Raw genomic sequence first — 20,208 nt, 5'->3', positions numbered from 1 at the left:
TTCAAATAATGAATTACTCAGAACAAGAACTGCCTTTAGATATTTGGAAAACTCCTACCTCTTTGTAAAGCAGCTTGTAAAAACAGTCAAACAGTAAGTTCTGTGTGTATCTGAGTGGAAAATCTCTATGTAGAGGCATCTTAATGCAGTTTGACATCTGGAAGTAGAAGTCAGCACTTATTCTGATGTGAGGTTTATTGAAGGACAAATTCCCATTTACTTCAGAGGGCTTAGAATTGGCAAAATCTTAGTGAGTTCTTCGTATTTGTGTCTCTCCTGAAATAAACTGGCTAAAATTTAAGCTATTAAATAGATTCATAGCTTTTAAAAATCATAGCTGAATTTTTCTAAACTTACAAGGTTTAAATAAATCATATATTAACTGTGTCTGAAGTTTGTATGCATATTTTTTTTCACTTTCACCAAGGATCTGGGAGCTTGAAGGGAGTGGTGGGGTTTTTTTGAGTTTTTCAGCTACAAGCATTATAAAGTCTCCTATTTTTGGTGAATAGATGAGTGCAGAATCTAGTTGAGTTACTACTAAGGAATAAAAATGCTTTAATGTCCATCTGCTATATTGCCAGAGTGTTGTGGACATCTGTTTTTGCTTAATGAGTAATGCTGTGCTATAGATGGTGTAGGAAGGATTGGTCTGAGGTAGAGAAGGTGAGCCAGAACCCAAATATTTAAATCTCATCTTAAGTGGATCATTAAAAAAGTGAAGTTTGTTTTCAGAACTGTATTACAGAGATTGCTTTTAAATGACATTGAGAGCAAAGTGGGAATTTAAGACTATTGAAGTGGACTGAGTTAGTGACAGTGGATGTTGGAAGACAATTTCAGTAGAGGGAAGCATTCACTCACATGGATTCACATTCCTGAGTCTTTTTTACTGTTGAATTCTTTCAAAATCAAGTCCTGAACTTAATTCAGAATCTTAGTAAAAATGGTGCTTTTAGCACTACGTTAAACTCTCCTTTGAACAGGAGAAATTTTGTACCTATAGTTAACAAAATGTTTGCTTTTATATTAGTTTGAGATTTAGAATATCTCTTGTGTTTTCTATTCCATGTGTCTGTTAATTTATGTGTAATATTCTTCAGCAATCTTTTTGATTAAAAAATTGTGTAGGCTTAAATATTTGGAAGATCAAAAGCCAGGAATAGGCTGTTTCCATATAAAGGCATCCTTTTTTCAATTACTGCCCAAGTGGAAAACTGAAAGAATTTATTGTCCTGTCAGGTAGCTTTAGGGCATTACATAGCTAAAGATTGCACATATCCTTTTGGAGAACAATACATGTAGGAAGATGGAGGTTTCAAAGAACACTATAGGAGAATTGAGTAAAACCACATATAAAGGTTGTGTCCTTCCAATTTTTTTTTTTAAGAACCAATTTTTTTGAGAGACCATCATTTTGGAAAAGTTAAAATAAATGCAGAAATACAGCAGTTTCAAGTAAGGTCTTCAAAGCAGGACCTGAACAGGAAAAGTAAACGTTCCGTTTGGAACATTCTATGAATTCAGTTTCTTAACAATAAGAATATTCTGCTTTTGAGTAAGGGAGAGCAAAATTATTCATTCTAAGGTGTGGCTTTATTGCACATGAAGACATGCATTAGAAGGGCAGTTTTGAAACTGCTGGGTTAACTGTATCTCCAGCATTTATATTTTTATTTCCTACGTATCTGTACCTGGTGTCTGACTATTTCTACTTAGAGTAGCTGTGGTTGTCTTAAGATGTTATTCTGTTTTGTAATCCACCTCTTTCCCCTTTAATGTAGTTGCTTCTTTGCCAGCAACTGTATTCTTCATCTTGGACTTCTGGGCTCAGATCCCAAAGGTCTGCTTTTATCCAGCCTTGCTTGTTACTTACTGTGCTGTGCAATCTAATCTTGTGATGATTTAGTCTACTTATGCATTCTTGTACCACTGACACTTCCAACTTTTTCTACCAATTTGTTCTCCTTTTTATTAAATAGCATCTAAACAAAGAGCAATCTGCACAATTGAATTGTCTATTCTTGTCCTGATTAGGACAACACGACAAACAAGGAACAGCCCCATGGCCACTCACTCAGCTTTCATCCCACCCCCCCCCCACGTTTCTTTTGACAAGTGTTAAGTGTTTGAATGTTTGTGTGGATCTGAGTCTTAATATTTACATAGCACTCTACATGTTCTCTCATGTAAAGTGAACTAAGAATGTTCACCTAATCCACAAAACAAGTGAATAATTCCCACTTGACAGGTGAACTGTAACACAAAAAAATGGTTATTTACAATGTACACACAGGTAGGTAGCAAGTACCCGCCTCACTCCGTGTCCCCCCCCCCCCCCCCCCCCCAACACACACACTGGGATGAGAAGGACAAAGCTCCTGGGTTGAGGCAAAGGACAAAGAGGGTTCTTCACCGATTAAGGTCCTGGGCAAAACAGACTCAACCTGGGGAAAAAATAATAATTTAATTTTACACTATTCAAACACACAAAGGACACAGAAAACACAGAGCAGGGCTTGCATATGTTACTCCACCCCTCCCTTCTTCCCAAGTCCAAATCCCTTTGTTCCCGGTTTCTCTCCCTCCTTCCCCCCAGCGGTACAGGGGGACAGGGGATGGGGTTTAGAGTAAGTTCACAGGCTAGTGGTTCTTGCTGCTGCTTCCTCCTCAGGAAGAAGGATTCTTTACAGTCCTTCCCTGCTTCCCCATGGGGTCCTTCCCGTGGGAGAGAGTCCTCCACGAATCTCTCCTTCCTGAGTCCTTCCCACGAGGTCCGAAGCTGCTCCAGCCTGGGCTTCCCACAGAGTCACGGGCAACTTCGGGAGCAAACTCCCCTGGCACTGGGGTCTTCCAAAGCTGTGCAATCAGAGTCCACTAGCAGCAAATCCTCTGGCCACAAAATCCAAGTCCACTGGCCAAGTTCACCCCTCCTGGCACCTCCAGGGAATGCTCCACTACTTTCCTCCACAAGTGCAGGGGGACAGCTGCCATCTTGCCATGGAAGCTTCTGCTTGGGCACCTTTTTCCCCTTCTTCCTCACCAACCACCAGCACCGCTCTCCTCCCCCAGCTCCCCCCAGGTCCTTCTCTGCTCAGGTGTTAATGTTGATTCTTTAATATGTTAATCGTTGAGGTGCATCTAATGTCCCTTTAATGGATCTTTGGCTAGTTTGGGAGCAGGGGGAGCTTTTCAGCTTCTTACTGGAGCCACTTTTGTGGCCTTTCTCCCACTACCAAAAAACCCACCAAACCAGAACATTACTTTATACTTAAGTCAATCTAAATTTAATCATATTTGCGGTTGTAATTAAATTTAGATCTCTAGAGTACTGCTTCTTGCTTTTGTCTGTTTGGAGGAGCACATCGAGGACAATCTGATTTTCTCTTTTTGTTTGTGAATTATACATTTTGGAGTGCAAAGAGGCTGATGTAAGGGGGAAAAAAAAAAGTATAAGCAACTCAGATTTAAAAGTATGCTGTGCTTGTGTTTGACACTGTCTGTGTGACTCTTGGAGGCCATAAGCAGATGAACAGGTTATTGTGAAATGACATCTATTGTGAATCGTTCATGTGGAGTACTGAAGGACAGAACTGTGCTTCTTGTTGTGTAAGGGCAAACATATGTCACACTGCAAAGATCACTTACCAGCTCAGACTTGTGGCAACATGTTTATCAGCCTAGACCTTTGTTATTATTGCTTGTTTGCTTGCCACTTTCCATGGAGAAAGTGCCTCCTGCTTTGTTCCCAGTTTAGTGTTGCTGCCTGACTGTACAGAAATGTCCATTTTAGCTGTTGTTGGGCCCTGGCTGTTTCCCTTGGTGGGATTGAGTTCATCCATAAACAAACAGGCCAAAAAAGGGAGAAGGTTCCAGCCTCCTCATCAGGTTTGGTATAAGAGGCTGCAGAGGAGGCAGCAGAGTGCACACTCATTAAGTTTTCAGATCACTTCTTGCTTTATTATTAGCCTGTAAAATTAGTGATCAGAATAGCTGGGTTGGGTGGTTGTTTTTATAAAAAAACAAAAACAACACAAAACCAAAACACATATCATCATTTTCCCTAACAGAAATAAAAGTTGCAAAAATATGGAGGCACCTACCTCTCAAGTCTGGTAGAGTAATCTTGCTTTAACGGTGTTGTTTTAAGGATAACTTGTATATTGACGGAATTTTCTGTAAGCCTTAGTTCATTTTTATGTGAGGTTATTACTTTTTTTTTAATTAACTTTTTTTCTCACTTTCTACTTTTAAATCTTTTTTTTTCAGGCTTCCTTAAGCCAGACTTAACATTGATAGAATGAAAAAGTTTAAGAGGAGACTTTCCTTAACCTTGCGGGGAAGCCATACCATTGATGAGTCGCTGTCTGAGCTAGCGGAACAAATGACAATTGAAGAGAACAGCAGCAAAGATAACGGTGAGTGCATCTTTGACTTTACAGAAAATGTAAGAATTTTAACAGGTCCCACTCAAGTGAGGGCTGTTGGATTTTATTTCTGTTTTCACAATTGCATGGACTTCCTCACTAACCTGTTATTTTGATTTGTCTTACATTTGATGACCCTACTTCTTTGAACAGGGTGACAGTACTGTCACATAGTGGTTTGGTTTGCTTTTATAATAAACCTTTATATAGCTGTTTATCAGAAGCTGCCTAAATTGATATTTAACATGGTGTGCAGCAAGGATCGTAGATGTTCTTTCAGTAAATAAACTCTTTATTGTATGAATTTAGTGAGTCTTGCATCAATTTCATAGGGCTTCAAATTATTTTTTTTCTCATGAAATAGTTATTTGATAATATAATTGATAGTAATTGCTTAAGTATTTTAAGTAAAACTATTTACTTTGTCATTGGTGATGCGGTGGAGTAGTCTGAGAATTCTGTCACCCCTTCGTGTCTCTGAATGATGCTTCTCTTCAGCAATATGAAGGCAGCTACAAACATTCAACGTAACTAGCCTGTGTATTTTTATGCAAGTCTTTAGCTGATCCCATAAACTTACTGGCTGCTATAAAGCTCATATTAATGATGACACTGCTTTTGAATGCAAACTGCAGTAATAATGACTGGAAGATACTTTGTTGCTTTATTGTGTTTCCTGGGCTGCAGCTTTTAAGTCATATTTCATCTTCTATGCTGATAAGTGTTTTTCCTTGCTCTGCTGACATCCTAGATTTTCATAAGTACCAAGTGTTTTGAATTGTTTTTCCCCATTTCAGACCAATAAATGATTGAGTTTTCCCATTGAAAACTGACAGAACTTGGAAATTTGAGCAGAAGTAGAGGCATTGGAATTTGCCCTGCAGACTTTTAATATCCCATCCAAGGTCTATTGCATATGAAGCTTTTGAAAGCTGAATTTACCTTGGGCAAAACAAAACTATTAATATTTTCAATTTTTACCCTTAATCCCTGGTATTTTCATTGCTAGTGTCCTATTTTCAACATGGACCATGTCCAATAGTATGGAAAATGATGTTTATTACAACTTACGTGTTGATAGAACAGGTCTATTCTGAAACAATTATTGTAGCATTTTTGCACTGGTATCTATGAAGTACTTTCTGAAACACTGAGCAGTTGTCCCATGTGGTTTTACTTGTATTACCTTTTGTTACTGATGCATATTTTGTTCAGACCTATGTATGCTTATGACAGATTGATTTCATTATGCAAATAAATGCTAAGAATATTACTTTCATGCTGGGAAATTAGCATCAATAATTGTCACCAGCATCAATGAATGTAATGAAGTGGGTTGCTGAACGGATTTAGGTGAAAACTGGATCTAGGAAGAATTAAAAAAATTGTATTTTAGACTGGATTGTGTTCTGGGTGTCAGCTCAAAGGACAGAGGACACAACTTCTCATTTACAGAAGCATGCCATCTTAATCCAAGCATGAATCTATTTACAGTTTGTAGTATTTATCTGAGAATCATCTCAGTAATATTTAGCTGTCTTCTGCTTGCATGTCACCAAAATTTTGACAAATGTAACTTCTTAGTAGATATTTAAGGTGATAGAAACACAATTGAAGAAAATGCTTCTAATTACAAATTCATTACCTAGCTTCTAGTGCTCATTTTATTTTCCTTACACATTATTTCATTGGCCAAAAGGAAGCTTATATGCTAATACTGTGTGATACAGTAGATGCTATGCTTAAAACTGCAAAATGTTGTTCATGTCTCAGTAGAGTATCTTTGGATATGCTGAAGTGTTGTTGATCCTCTTGAAAGAGGAAGGATAGCAAATATAAACTATACTGTTGCTAAGTGTAATCTTTAACTGATTGTTTTATTTAATGTTTTATTTAATTTAAAAAGTTTATCGACATTTGCTTCCTTTTCCTGATACATCTAGAATGCAGATACTGGTATCTGTCCTATCTTTGATCTTGCAGAGATGAACAAGATACTACTTTGTGTATTTTTGTTTCCCTTTGTTTTTCTTTTCCAACTCTCCTTTTCTTAGAAGGTAGGGTTGGAAAAATGCTTGCTACACCAGCTAGTCCTGCTTTTCTGAAGGAAGCACTAACTTCCCACAAATCATGGTATTTTGGAAGGAGTAATATTCAGACAGATCATATGAATCAATATTTGGGCAACAACAACTGCTGGAAAAAGCACTCAGGAAACAAGTTCTCCCTTTTAATGAAAGACAAGTTTGGTAGAGAGCATAGCCTGGAAAAAATCCTTCAGTGGACGTTACTGTAAAAATTATTTGCAGAGGAGTGCTTAAATGAGAAAGGTTTGTCACAGCATTTTGTACAATTAAAGCCTTAAGAAGCCTGTACTAACTGCAAATACTTGGCTCAGACACATGAGAGGATCTTGTCTCTTGAAGAGCAGATTATAAAGTGATAACTACATTAAGATCTTGAAAGTGCATTGTTTACTGTGGTGGTGCTGATCTCAGAAGGCAGGAGTAACCACCTCCATAGTTTTGCTTTTAAGAGGAATAAACAGCTCCTTGAAACACAAATGGGCCCAGTTCACACGCTTTGAATCTGTTCTTAAAGGAACTTAAAAATACAGTCTAGGAAATCAAAGTCAAGCCAGTATCTTGATCTACAGAGAATCAAAGTTAGGGATACAAACGGTCCTCAGAAAGTGGTTCTTCATATGTGGTTTATTTTCAACTGTTACATCAAGAACTTGAGAAATGAGGTGAAGGGCGTTGCAACTGTCCTTATGCCAGAAGGCAGACAATGAGCACTGAACGCCTTTACAGCAATTTTTTCTCCCTCCATTGTTATTGTACAGTTTTGGTTTGTTGTTTTTTGGGGTTTTTTTTTCTTCCTAGTTAAATCACCCATCTTGTCTCCTGCCATTCCATTCTGATGGCCGTGTTCACTGAAGGATATAATTTTATACAAGCCAGCTTTTTTCCTTCCTGGAAAGTGGCTGTATTACTGGACCTCAGAGGTTGTAGAGGCTACGTCCATAGAAAGCCATGTCTGTGCTGACCTGGCATCTGTGCTCATCTCTATCTGATTTTCACATACATTTCCTGTAAAATCTTTATTATGAAGTTCCAGTGCAGCACTGCAATTCCAGATGTAGATCACATGCATATAGTATCAAGAGTTCTTCCCTTGGGGTCACCCTTCTGCAGTAACCCATCTTGTTCAGCCCTCCAGCACATGTTCCTCTCTCAAAACAATTGCCTCTGATTTCAAATAACTGCTGCTTCGATACAGAGACCCACCTTGTCCTTAGCTCCAGCTTTGAGTGTGTTGTGTTAGAAGATTGATTTTTAAAGAACAGTACTACTAATGCAGAACACATTGTCCCATTTGCAGTTCACAGACATAAAAATAGATAAGTAACTTGTAATGTCTTCGCAGTGCATCAATACCACTGAATCAGCTAACCTTTTGTGTGCAATCTCATTTCATACACAGCCTCCTCCATCACGTGATGTCAGTGCAATCTCAATGTGCAGCATTCACCCATCAGCAGCAAAATGGGATTAGCAGGGATCAACCTGTATTGTTTGGTGCAGTAGCACAGAGCTATTGCACTGAGTGAACAATAGCCATCAGTTTTGCTTTTGGTTTGGGGATTTTTTGGAACCTCATCAAGTTATTTAGTGATGGGAAACCTATATGTAATATAATCGGCCTTAAAAATTATGTTCATCCTAATTGGCTTCTGGGTGAGGAAGCATTGCAAAATCAGATGGAGAAACCATAAAAACAGAGGGACCAGTGAAATGCTTAACATACATCTGAAGCCTTATGAACTGTGGACTGTATGAAGTATGCTTTGAGCTTTTATTTTGTGTAAATAAAGACATTTTTAATGGTTTCTGTTTCAATGTATAAAAACAATTAGTTTGATTTGTTATTTTTCATTCTGTCTTGATTTAAGCACACTAACAATGTGCCCACATGCTTTTTAATTCTTGCTTCTACCTTAATACATGTATTCAGATTAATATTTAAAAATACTAAATGGTAATTTGTAGCAGTTGACAACTAAATTTGCTCCTGAAGTTTTTCCTTGCCAGTGACATACTAATGAAATTTGGCTAGAAGTAACATCCAGATCATGCATATTTAAAGCCCTATTCACTGTAAAATTTATGCATATACTTTAAATATGTAATATGCTCTCTAATGAGTGAAAAATGTGGCTTTATTCTTTAATAGTATAAAAAATTATCACAAGCTCCAAGCATGCTTTTAAGAATGTATTTCAAAAAATACATCCACAGCTCTTGCATTAGTGTATAAGTAACTTGGAAAGCCATTCTGTATTGCCAGTTTTCTTTTTTTTGTATAGAGATACACATACATGTTAAACCAAAACAAGTGAGGTGCTGATAGAAATGGCCTCATGAATTTCTAGAATAATATTTGTTTCTAGTTGGTCTGTTTTAGCTCAGTTATGTGATCATAGGATCCAGTCTCAAACACTTGCATAATTTTTTTGTAATTTTACAGGTGTGAGTAATAATGGAAGGATCAGCTACAGTAAAGTGCGTAAGTGTTTTTTAGGTTTAAGGCCTTTAATGACTAGATGCTACTCTGATAAGAGGAATGAATGTTTATAAAAATCAACACATTGCAGTACTGTCTCAAAACATCTGAATGTCTTTGTAGTTGCAGTAATTTCATATCATCTTTAATTTTGCTGAGAAACTCCCATTCCATCTGCTATGTGTGACTCCTTGAGTATGGAAGAAAAACAGTGTGTTGCAATGTATTTCTAAGATGTTCTTGAATTAAAAATGTGAGTACAGAAATACTTGCTAGTAATAAAACAGTACAATTTCTATGTTGATAATGGAGAAAAGAATCCATGTAAAAATATAAAAATATCAGGGGTGGGGGGGAATCCCCAGAAGTGCTAGAGCTCATTCTAGAGGTGCAGATAACTGCAAATAACTGGCAGTTGTCACAGATAAAGTGAACCTTGTACTATCCCTTACACCATGCTGGTGATGTTTTTATTACAGTCTGTATGTACCCTTCTGTGCTGTGGTATACATCAGTTTTTGTTATTACTGTTCAGTACAGTTTCTCCATCCCACGTACACTGCCTAACACAGTGTGCATTTTTCCCTTCTGTTTTAATTTGCTCTTTCCCACAATACCTGGAGGCTTTATTCATGTGTGGAAGTGCTTATAAAGTTGAATGAGCATGAAAATTAATTTCCTGAAAGTGTGCTGCAGAGACCTGTAGTCTTGGGGGCAGGGGGCTTGTCCACTCCTAAGTGTTTTCCTTCATAAGCAGACAGCAGGTTTGGCAGTAGAACGTGGTGCTTAGATGCACAAGGGGAATCTGTAAATACACATTTCTACTAGTGCAGGCTCACTGATGGATGCGTAGAGAATTTTTTTCTTAAATGGCATTTAGATGTACTTGTTAAGTACAGAAAAGTAAAACAGAAGTAACTAGCCAACACAATTATTTCTAAAAGTAGAGCAAAAGGATCCAGATCCTCTGTTCCCTGATTTGGGTGGCAGTGTGGCCTCAGAGGTGTTTGTGTTAGGAGCTAAAGAGTAATTCTGTGTGGATAGGCCAGGTATATCTTGACTTGTTGATTTAAATTGTACTTGAACCAGTGTTTTGAAGGATTTGGTGCAGTGTGATGCCTCCTGGAATTGTGCTTTTTAAAAGGACGATTAGTAACTAGTGTTGTGTCATGCATATATGATAGGAGGTATAGGATTACCATGCTTATGTTCCAGTATTTGATGACTGAAAGTACTGTCTTGAGAATTATCTTTTAAACAGGGTGAAATATATAAATCTCGCACAGATTTTCAGCTTTGAATAGTTCTCATTTGGTTGCGATCTTTGTGTCGGTACCTAGATTGAAGAGAAAAATTTCATATAAAGTTAATTTTGAAAGGCTTTTTGTAGGGTCTTTAGATGTCTTGATCTGATTTTTTGCCTTGTGTATTATCTTGTTTTTGTAGTTTAAACAGACTTCTTGTAAAAATTTCTGTCCTTTTTGTCCCAAGTTAAAAAAATAATACAGTTTTAAGTGCTTTTGAGTGATTGCTGTATTTTCGAGTGACTTAATGTTTTCCTGGGTGTCACATAATGGAGTCAAGGGAAATAACCCCATAGTATACAGTATTTTATAGTGATCCTCATGCAGCTGCCTGAGTAGTAATATAGCAAACGTACAGCTACTTTGAATTATTTAAGTATTTTTTCTATGGGAGCCATCACCTGCAATCAGCTGATTTTACTGAGTGGATCTGACAGCATTACAGCAGTGTAATTAAATATTGTACAGTGCAGTTACAAAAAGTTGGAAATTCACATGCTTACATTCTAGGATTTCTGAAGAAACAAAGGGATTCTTAATAACAGCTTCTTCATGAAAGCAGATTGTTCAAAATATTTTGTATTGCAAGTCCAAAAAAAATGCCAAACATTCTATATTGCCAGTAGACGTGTAAAAATTGAATAATAAGTAATAGAGCATACATTCAGGTTAGTTAAATGAATATGTAGATGATGCCAAAATACAGTAAAGTGTATGACAGTAGCATTTGAGACAGTTGATATAAATAATTTTAAAGCTTTATCATGGTGGATCGCAAGGTGCATGAGTGCAGGACTGTTTAGAGAATGAATATTTAGTTTCACATATGTAGAATTTTGACAATTCCCTATTGTCTACCAAAATGAAAACCAAAACAAAACCACTAGATTTTCCAGAGCAGGGGTGAGGTCAAGGTGGATGGAAAAAAACCTGCAGAGTCCTGTCCTATAAAAAAAACAGTAGCTGATTCTCAGGGTGTTTAATAAGGTTTTGTTATAGTTGAGCCAGTCCAAAGTCAAGCTGCAAATAAAAGTGTTGAGTGAGGTTCTGCTTCCAGCCTTCTGTCAGTGCCAGTACTCTATGTGCCCTGGGATGATCAGGTTTAAAAACCTAAATCAAAGTTACAGGGGTTTTTTTGCTGGGGAAGGACTTAAAACCACCTTTTTGATAGTGAATTGTGGCGAGCTTGCTGTCACACAGAAGTTCATTCTTACTAAGAATATGAAGCATGCCTGGGTTCAGTCCCCATTATATACCCAAATCAGAGATCACAAATGCTATTTGTCTGTTACCTGTCTCACTTTGATCAGAAAAAAACTCCTCTTGGGTACTTCATTTGTATGATTTTCATATCAGATAATGATTACTGAATAATACTTCAGATTTATCGGAGATGCTTGATTTAAAGGAAGATGTCACTATGTCACAGGTGATTTTGATTCTCTCCTGAAGCTAGCTGAAGTGTGTACCATTCCAAAACTTAGGCAGTGAAATCTGGAAGCCAGCTGGGTCTTTTTGTCACATGACAGAGGTACTCATGGGACGTAAAATAATTTAAAAAAAGGTAGTTGTGTATGTGGTATTACATATTCATAATGTATGTTCTAAAGTGTATTTACATTTCTAATGAAAATGCTCTCTTTCTTTAATCCACTAGCTGACTGAAGTGTGACAGTATGCCAGTTGCTGAGGCCTTGCATAGAAATGCCAGGCAATTCTGCAGGCTCTCTGGAACTCAGATTAAGATAATCCAGTTAAGTAAATCCAGCACAGGAAAGAAAGTGGTAGTGTGGCTATTAAGGTAGATGGACAATGAAAAGAACCATTGGGATTTACCGAAAAATTGCTTAATTTAGGAGTAATTTTAGGTCAGGGTTTGTGGTTAATTTATATTGCACTTAAAGGAAAAAGAGAAGACATATTTATAGCCTCATAAAATAGTTCATTTTAACTAATTCCTTGGTCAAGCTTCTTGGATAGATGCACTATTGTTCTGATCAACTCTGGCAGTCCTCATAATTCTGAAGTTAAAAAATCAGTTCCACTTGTATTCCAACATAAATTTCTGTCACTTAACAATAGAAAGATTTCAGCAGCTCATTTGAGCTATATTCTGATCTTGTATACTTGTTAGCATTGACGTTGGCATTATTTCAAACTTAGCAAAGCAAGACTTTGCAAAAGTACCTTCCTGGGTACTGTATTTCCTTAAAATACAGGAATGTGTTCAAAAACAGTTCAGCAACATGGCCTACCACCTCATTCAATATTAGTAAGGCAGGCTGGTTGTATTTTAAATAATATTTCCTTTGAATATTGTACTTACTTTGCATTATGCCAATAATAACGGAAGTTTGAATGATAGGATACAGGAAATACAAGAATTTAATACAAATTAAGTAGACTAGCAGCTCAGCATTTGCCAAACTTGAAAATCGAGTAATACAACAGTGCAATCACCATGCATTGCCAAATTTTAAATCTTGCTGATGAGGCACACTTAGCAAGATAACATGGATGTGGCATTTTAAAAAAAAGTGTGTGTGTCTGTGTGTGTGTATATATATATCTACATATAAAATTTACCAAAAAAAAAATGTGGGACGCATTCATATTTCAAGAAGTGTTATGGGGTGTTGAGAACAAAACTGTGTGTTCATCCTGTACACCAGTATAGTGTTTCTGAATATTGTCATTCAGAATGTTTCTGTTAACCTTTTTTTTACATTTAAAGACAAGATTTGCTTGATAGTGTAGTAGGTTTCATGAGAAATTGAAAAATTAAGCTGATATTCCTTGAAAGATGAATGAAATATGAAGTGGTTTGTACTCAAAATAAGAAGATGGTATAACAAAAATTGGCCAAATACAGTTTAAAAAGAACCTTTAAGAAGTCACTCAGCTGTTTTTTTTGTATTTTGGAATTACTGAATGTAGGGCAGAGTGAGGAAAGGGAGCTAGAGATGAAATAATTAACAAGGCCCTTGCTGGAATGGTTGTGCCAGCATGAGCTAATACAAGTGAAGTACTCAGGTGCTACAGATTTCTTGTGCCATAAGGATGGCTGGAGTTCTGCCTGGCTTTTCTACTGTCTCTGAGGATGACAATTAAGGGCAAGTCTAAGATTAGAGCCCAAAATAGAACAGCATTTCCTCAGAGTACTGTACCAGTTTCTAGTTCAGAAACTTCTGAACTAGGCAAGTCTCTGTGCAGTTAGTAACCCTGAGCAGGTTTCTTGTTTAGTCTCCCTTGAGTCTTGTAAGCCTCTGAATAGTTGTAACATCCTGTGGTGAGGAGACTCCACAGACTGCAAGGTGAGAACCTCTTCTATGCACTGTATCCAGCCTGCCAGGGCTGGCTTTTTCAGTGACCCTCACTCTTGAGCTGGAGGAGCTGGTGGATACAGCTGATTCCTAGGTGTCCTCCTCAACTCACCCACTGAAAACCTCTCTCCAATGGAAAGATTACTGTATCACACACCAAAAAAATTCTGAATTGAAGTAAACATTGATTTTCTCGTCCAAATGAGAAGCTGAAGATGCCAGAATACATCTCAAAAAGGTTGGAGAAGCACCAAAAAGCAGCACAGGGAAGGGGCAGGGGCATATGGCTGGAAGCAAAACTCTGCATGTGTGCAGGACAGCACAGAGCCTCAGCCAGCCTGACCACCCAACCTCACCCAACTCTATACAGTCTCAGTCACTGGGGATTCCAGTATCATTATCCACACTGGACTGCAGGTACACACATGGACCACAGCTGCACTCACAAAGCCCAGAGTTGGCAATTCCCCTTGGTGGTTATGGCTTTTGTGTACTGATGCTAAAATTCATCTGTATCCATGAACTGCATAGCACATAAGAAAGGCCAGAGCTCATGAGTACACTGAATGACTTAAGTAGAAACTGAGTTTCATGTTCATTACTAACATGACAAGTGTGATGAACAGAGATAATTATTTTAAAAATTTGTTTTTTCTCATGCAACTAGATATCTCTAGATAGCATAGATTTGCATTAGATTTGCACTTATTTTACTGTTTAGAACAAACTTCCTAAAAATAACCTAATATGGAAAGTTCAGCTCAAATAGAAGGATAAACTAATAGCACTAATAAGCAGACTGAAAATTTATATAAAAATAAAAGACAAATGTTTGACAGAATAAGATCCAACTATACAGAAATAACTTTTGCCATCATAGGCAACTACTACCTTCATGTACTCTCATAAGTACTGTTCTAAATTATGAAGCCCATTATAAAATTTAGCAAAAAATAATTTAGGTCATGTAGTAGGACAGGCATAACTGCCGACATACAATGAAATGAAGGTTACAAAAACTCTCAGGTTACTAGTATACTTCTGACTAAAAGGAGTAAGTATTAATAGTACTTGCTTACAAATGTGGAGTCTTTGTAATCCTAATACACATTAATTTACTAAAAGGAAGGATCACATGGCTTGTTGCAATGGACTTGTTGTCCGGGAAAGTACTTTTGTTATAGACAGTTAAGTTTGTAATGTTGTATGCTAGAAACCTTTAAAGAAACTTTCTCACTAATTCTGCGTTGTGTGCTGCCTCCTTCCTGCAAAAGTGACAGTAATAGCTAAGAGCTGGAACAAATATTGAAAATTATCAAGTAAACTCTTGATGGAAATTAATTTACAGAACTGTTTATTATTATTTTTGTACATGTATGAGATACAGAATTTAAAGAAAGTACTTTTGAAAAAGTATTTAATGTTCTCTGTCTAAAGATCCATTAAGTACTTCTTCTAAAGTTACAATTTCCTTTGAATCACTTAAAAATTTCTTTTTTTCCCCAGGATTATTAATATGTTGAATCACTACTTTTAAAGGTGTAAATTTACTGCAACTACTTGGTCTTGAATAAGACGAGTCAAAACTGTGAATGTTAAATGCCTTTACTACCTACATCTATAAACTGCTTCTTATAATTTTATCTGTGATTTTAAGTTTGGTTTGTCTTTTAATATGTATTTCCCTATATAAAACAAGAATTCTTTACTGTCATTGTACTTGGTAAATACAACTCAGTAACCAATCAAAGGCTTAACTGACATGATGGAGGTGTTTCCAGTAGCACAGCTAGTATTTTCATGGTTTTATTGGTTTAATATTCAAATACAGCCAAAAGGAATGAGGAAAGTAGAAAACCACCAGAAAAACACCGGAAAAACTCAATGCAAGTGTATGGACCTACTGTGTTTTAGAAACCATGCACAGTTCTGGTCTTCCTCCCGTAAAGAGAACAAAACTGCAGAAGTACAATGCAACCCAACCACTCCTAAATAAAAAGGGACAATGCAATGTATTAGAAACAGAAATAAGGATTTGGGACAGAGATATGCAGAGTTTTGAAGATAAGACACTGATATTCTTCTTGAATGTACAGATGGATTTATGATGTATTTTTCCTCACATTCACACACCTTGAAGCTTATGAAGGATGCTAATTGAAAGAGGCAGGCAGATTCATAACAGTGCTGGCATGTCCTTTCACATTGTTTTCTACCTGAAGCTTTTTTTTTTTTTGGCCTTTCTATTTTCCTGCAGTAGCTGAGTTTAAGTGATTTTTTTGTCTTACTATATTATTCATGTTTATATGAAACAAATTCCTTGCATAATTTATTTCTTCTTTGAGTCATTGGCCTGTCCATGAGTAGTTCTGTCTGTGTACTTCTGTCTCTTTGGTTCAGACCAGTCATAATAATATATCCAAAAGGTTTGTGTACCTGTGGGGAGGGAGGGGGTTCCCTTCAGGAACATATTTTCCTTAGATTATTAGGTATTTGATGCTGTTATTTTCCTTCACTATTTAAATTCTGCTTTCTAAAAAGTAAGTTCTCATAGCTGTATTATTCTCACCTTATTTTGGAAGGAAAAGCAAGGTTTTGGGGTCCCTGCATGTGTGAATATAAGATGGGGTGATGAAATAGCATCCCCAGTTTCTCCCTGTCTCAGTAGCCATAACTGAAACTCCAAGCAGATGACGTCCTGGGAGCAGTGGCTCCAGGAAAGCCTCAGGAAGCCCCACTCCATCAGCAGCGCTTAGGCTGTGGTTGCTCCCTGTGGCTGCTGCCTTTTCTGTCTTCCGCATAATACCAAACAACACATACCTGTAATGACAATAAGAATCAGATGATGGAAAAATAAAATTACTTGAATCAAAACTGTTCATTCGGCACACAGTCTGGTCTTCTTCCTAGTATGGGGACAGTGCTTGTATGGAGCTGCTTGGTGATTCTCACTTCTGTATACGTTTTCTGCAGTGAGAGTATTCTTTGACTTCTGGTATGAATGACTTCATCAGTGGTTCTAGTAAGTCCAGTTTTGTGACAGTCAGTGCAAGCTGACATCTATTCCGCTTCTTCTTGGGGAAAAAAATCTTTTGGTTTTTTTTTGTTAGACTGCCTCTAGTATCATGGCAATCCTTGAGTGCTCTTTCCCATATGCAGAGTCAGACTGGCTAAGAGAACACAAACACTCACTTTCTGTGCACGTTTATATATAAGATTTTAAAATTCCTAATGTTTTATCTTTTTTTTAGAAATTTTTTAGCAGAAATATTTTTAATTTTTTTGAATCTACAATGAACTGTTGAGACACAATCCAGTACAAAGCTGAAGTAACTAATTGAATGCCTAATTATTCTGGTATCCTTTAAGTTAATAACCTTACTAATGGCATGACAGCTCTGGTGGCTATAGACACTTATGTTTCCTTGTAAGAGCTTCCAGTAGCCAGACCCTGCTACTAGTGATCCTCAAGAACTTTGAGAGGGAGAACATTTCCAAATGTTTCCTGCGGTTGAATTTGCTCCTCATGTGAGTTGATCTAACAGCTGGTCTGTTTAAATTATAGAAAAGATGAAACATTGTGCCATAAGATAAATCATTAATTCAGAAGAAAAAAATATACTGCTATTAAAAGCTACATTCTGGTTTTATTCACATTTTTAGACTATATATTCAGGTAGTTTACTGATGCAGTGGCAGAGTGACAGAATTTAATACAATGAAGCTTGGGTTATATTTAATGCCATGTTTTGTATTATTTGGTTAATAGAGAAATGGCAGTAGTATTATGGTCTGCTTTTAGTATAAAAGACTTAGCAGAGTGGTGATTTGCTGTCTAGTAACTTGTTTTTTTCTTTTTTTTTTCCTTCTGGCATGTTCCTGACACTCCTACTTGCTTGTGGGAATGAATATTTTGATCCTTGTGAATTGTAGAGCCTATTGTGAAGAATGGCAGGCCTCCAACGTCTCACAGCATGCACTCATTTCTGCACCAATACACAGGATCTTTCAAGAAGCCCCCTTTACGGAGACCACATAGCGTCATAGGGGGCAGCCTCGGCTCTTTCATGGCAATGCCCAGAAATGGGAGCAGATTAGGTAATTTACTACATTGTTTGTTTAAGTTCATTTTTCTATGAAGCATAATGTCTGTATTGGTTCTTGGCGAGAGATACAGTTATTCTAATGTTTTAATGCAATAATCTTTTTCTGGAGTTGTTAGAGAAACTTGTTTTTAAGGTACTAAATGCCCCTTAAGATTTTCAGGGACAAACTGGTTACAAGGACGCATAGAAGATACCCTTGAATTTTTACAAGTTGCAAAGTTAAAAAAGTTACAAAATACTCATTTCTTAATACTTTGCTAGAAACCTGTGTATCCATGTTAGCGTTTTTGAGAACTACAATGAATTGAATATGATAAAGACAAAGGATAGTCATCCTGGATGAGGAATTTAAAAAGAACTGGTGTATTGCTTTTCTTTATTATAACAAAAATAAAAAAATTTGCTTTTTCAGTGATAAATTAAGGCCACTCAACTATAATTATCTTTTTGTTGTGGTCCCAAGCTGTATTTGTGGTTCTGCAAGACAAAGAAGTTAAGAAATTATTTTTCTTCTCCTTCAAATAGTTTGTCATGTTACTGCCTAAAGTAACTGCTAATGTTTTGCCCTGTTTTTATGTTATATTAAATTATACTTAATTAATTGATACTAGAAAATGAGAGCAAGTCAGCTTAATTAGGATTTTATGAATGTTTCAATCTTCTGCTCTCCTTTAGAAGTGTGTTATAAACCTATCTCCTTCAAGATTAAGCTGTGAGTCTTCAAGATAGTAGTCAAACTACTTATATCCTCCTCTACCATAGTATCACTCGTTCAAAACCTTGCTTTTTTACTGTTTGTACTACCATTCAAACTGAAAAATAATGAAGTCCTCTTGAATGGACTTCAACTGTTGCTATCACAGAAGAAAACAGGTTTTAGTGTGCATGGTTTGACTACTATATAAGTTCTTGATTTCACTCAAGGCCATACTTTATTTTTTATTTCTTAAGACTTTGCTTAAGTTGCCAAGAACCTAACAGGAAGGCAGAGTTTTTTTTTTAAAAAAAAAAAAAAAAAAAGCTACAAAACTTGGTACTTAAAGAAATTTCTGGTTACAAATATTTCGTGGTTTATGGATTATTTGTCAAATCAGATGTCTGTAAACTGTGTACAGGAATGGCCGAGATACATACTACTGTATTCTTGTGTGTTGTCTCTAAAAACTTTCTATAGCATTTTGAAATGTAAATTTATCAATACCTAATTCTTCAGAATTTTACTATGAACTTCAAATCAGTTTTTCAAAGGGAAAATTCATAAACAGTTTTTTGTTTCCTCTTTTATGGTTTTCCAGTTTTCTCAACGTTTTGGTTTTTTTTTTTTACCTGGGAAATTATCTAGTATATAAGTATTGTAGGAAAATGCCATTAATTTTATTTTGCTTAGGTGATCAAGTTGTATATGTGATCAAGTGTTGAAATAGCAGTCACAATTTTAACGTTAGGCTGTAGAAAGTATTCTAATAAGGTGTTTTAAATAGCTACAGATTCCTGTAGATTTTGGAATTTCATTGAAGTAGTATGGAATAGATTTACCCAGTGTATATGTGTATATGTTAAACACCTCTTTTTTCTTTTGATGCAATGATGCCATTAATGGTGCCTTTTTTTTTTTTACATATTTGATGAAAATGTAAGCTACTTAGACATCTTATCTAGCCATAGATAACATAAGTATAAGCATCTACAAGCATAATTACTAGTGGTCTTTGTGCTACTTCTTCACATCATTCTGCCTTTTGTTTCTGCCGTATGAGAATGCTTATTATTCAGCAGTTTCAGGATGTTAAGGTTTTTTCCATTTGAAAACATCAGAAATTAAATGGTCAAATAAGCTATACTACATGAGACTTTTTCTTCTGTTTGTTTTCTTCATCTTTTCTTTCCTTTTTTTCTCTATTCCAATGTTGGAAAAATGTTGTCAGAGAGATACCCTTGAAATAGACATGCTGGGAAGAAGAGCCATTTCCCACATCCATAAAATTATGGCAGTTAAAGGGTGTTTATTTGGCTAAAAAGCAGATTAAAATTAGACTTGCCGCAGGTGCATCTTCGTGCTGCCTACTTTTGAATTAGATTATCAATATAATAATTGGGAAGCCTGGAAGGGTTATGGAGTTTTTTTGAGCATAGAACATAAGTTTCTGCTGTTGATGTGTAAAATTCTAAAATATTTTAAAAATAATTTCTACTTGGAAACATTTCTGTTAGTTTAAGGTTTTGGAAAATGTGTTGTAAAAACAAATTCTGAACTAAGCTTTCAAAAAGTGTGCCTTTGTTTAAAATTTTGTAGTAATTTTAAGTTTAGTATCAGTTATTGTGGTGATTTTAAATAATGTAGATGACTCTTAGGCCAAACTGTGAATCAGCCACACCGCTGATGGCGAGTGAAAGTCTAGCTGAGGTTTTTTTGACTCACATATGTCTGCACAGCTTCTGAAGTCTTGCACATCTAGAAACATTTAACTGCTGCAGTCCACAA

General features: G+C 36.4%; 1 protein-coding gene across 4 annotated transcripts in view; it reads left to right on the top strand.

Annotated features, from left to right (window-relative positions):
- The first annotated feature begins 4,300 nt into the window (after nucleotides 1-4,300).
- The window catches only part of CDK17 (cyclin-dependent kinase 17), a 52,326-nt gene continuing 36,418 nt past the window's right edge, over nucleotides 4,301-20,208 (top strand). The window contains exons 1-3 of one of the 4 annotated variants that reach the window (XM_010008031.1): nucleotides 4,301-4,418; nucleotides 8,958-8,996; nucleotides 17,554-17,718. In XM_010008031.1, the coding sequence (XP_010006333.1) occupies nucleotides 4,301-4,418; nucleotides 8,958-8,996; nucleotides 17,554-17,718 (322 nt within the window). The remainder of the gene's footprint in view (nucleotides 4,419-8,957; nucleotides 8,997-17,553; nucleotides 17,719-20,208) is intronic. The other 3 variants (XM_010008033.1, XM_010008032.1, XM_010008034.1) reach the window with 3 other exon arrangements.

The sequence above is a fragment of the Chaetura pelagica genome, unplaced genomic scaffold (genome assembly GCF_000747805.2).
Source record: "Chaetura pelagica isolate M959 unplaced genomic scaffold, ChaPel_1.0 scaffold50, whole genome shotgun sequence".
NCBI lineage: Eukaryota > Metazoa > Chordata > Aves > Apodiformes > Apodidae > Chaetura > Chaetura pelagica.
The sequence above is the reverse complement of the archived record's forward strand: the minus strand, read 5'-3'. Positions and strand labels throughout refer to the sequence as shown.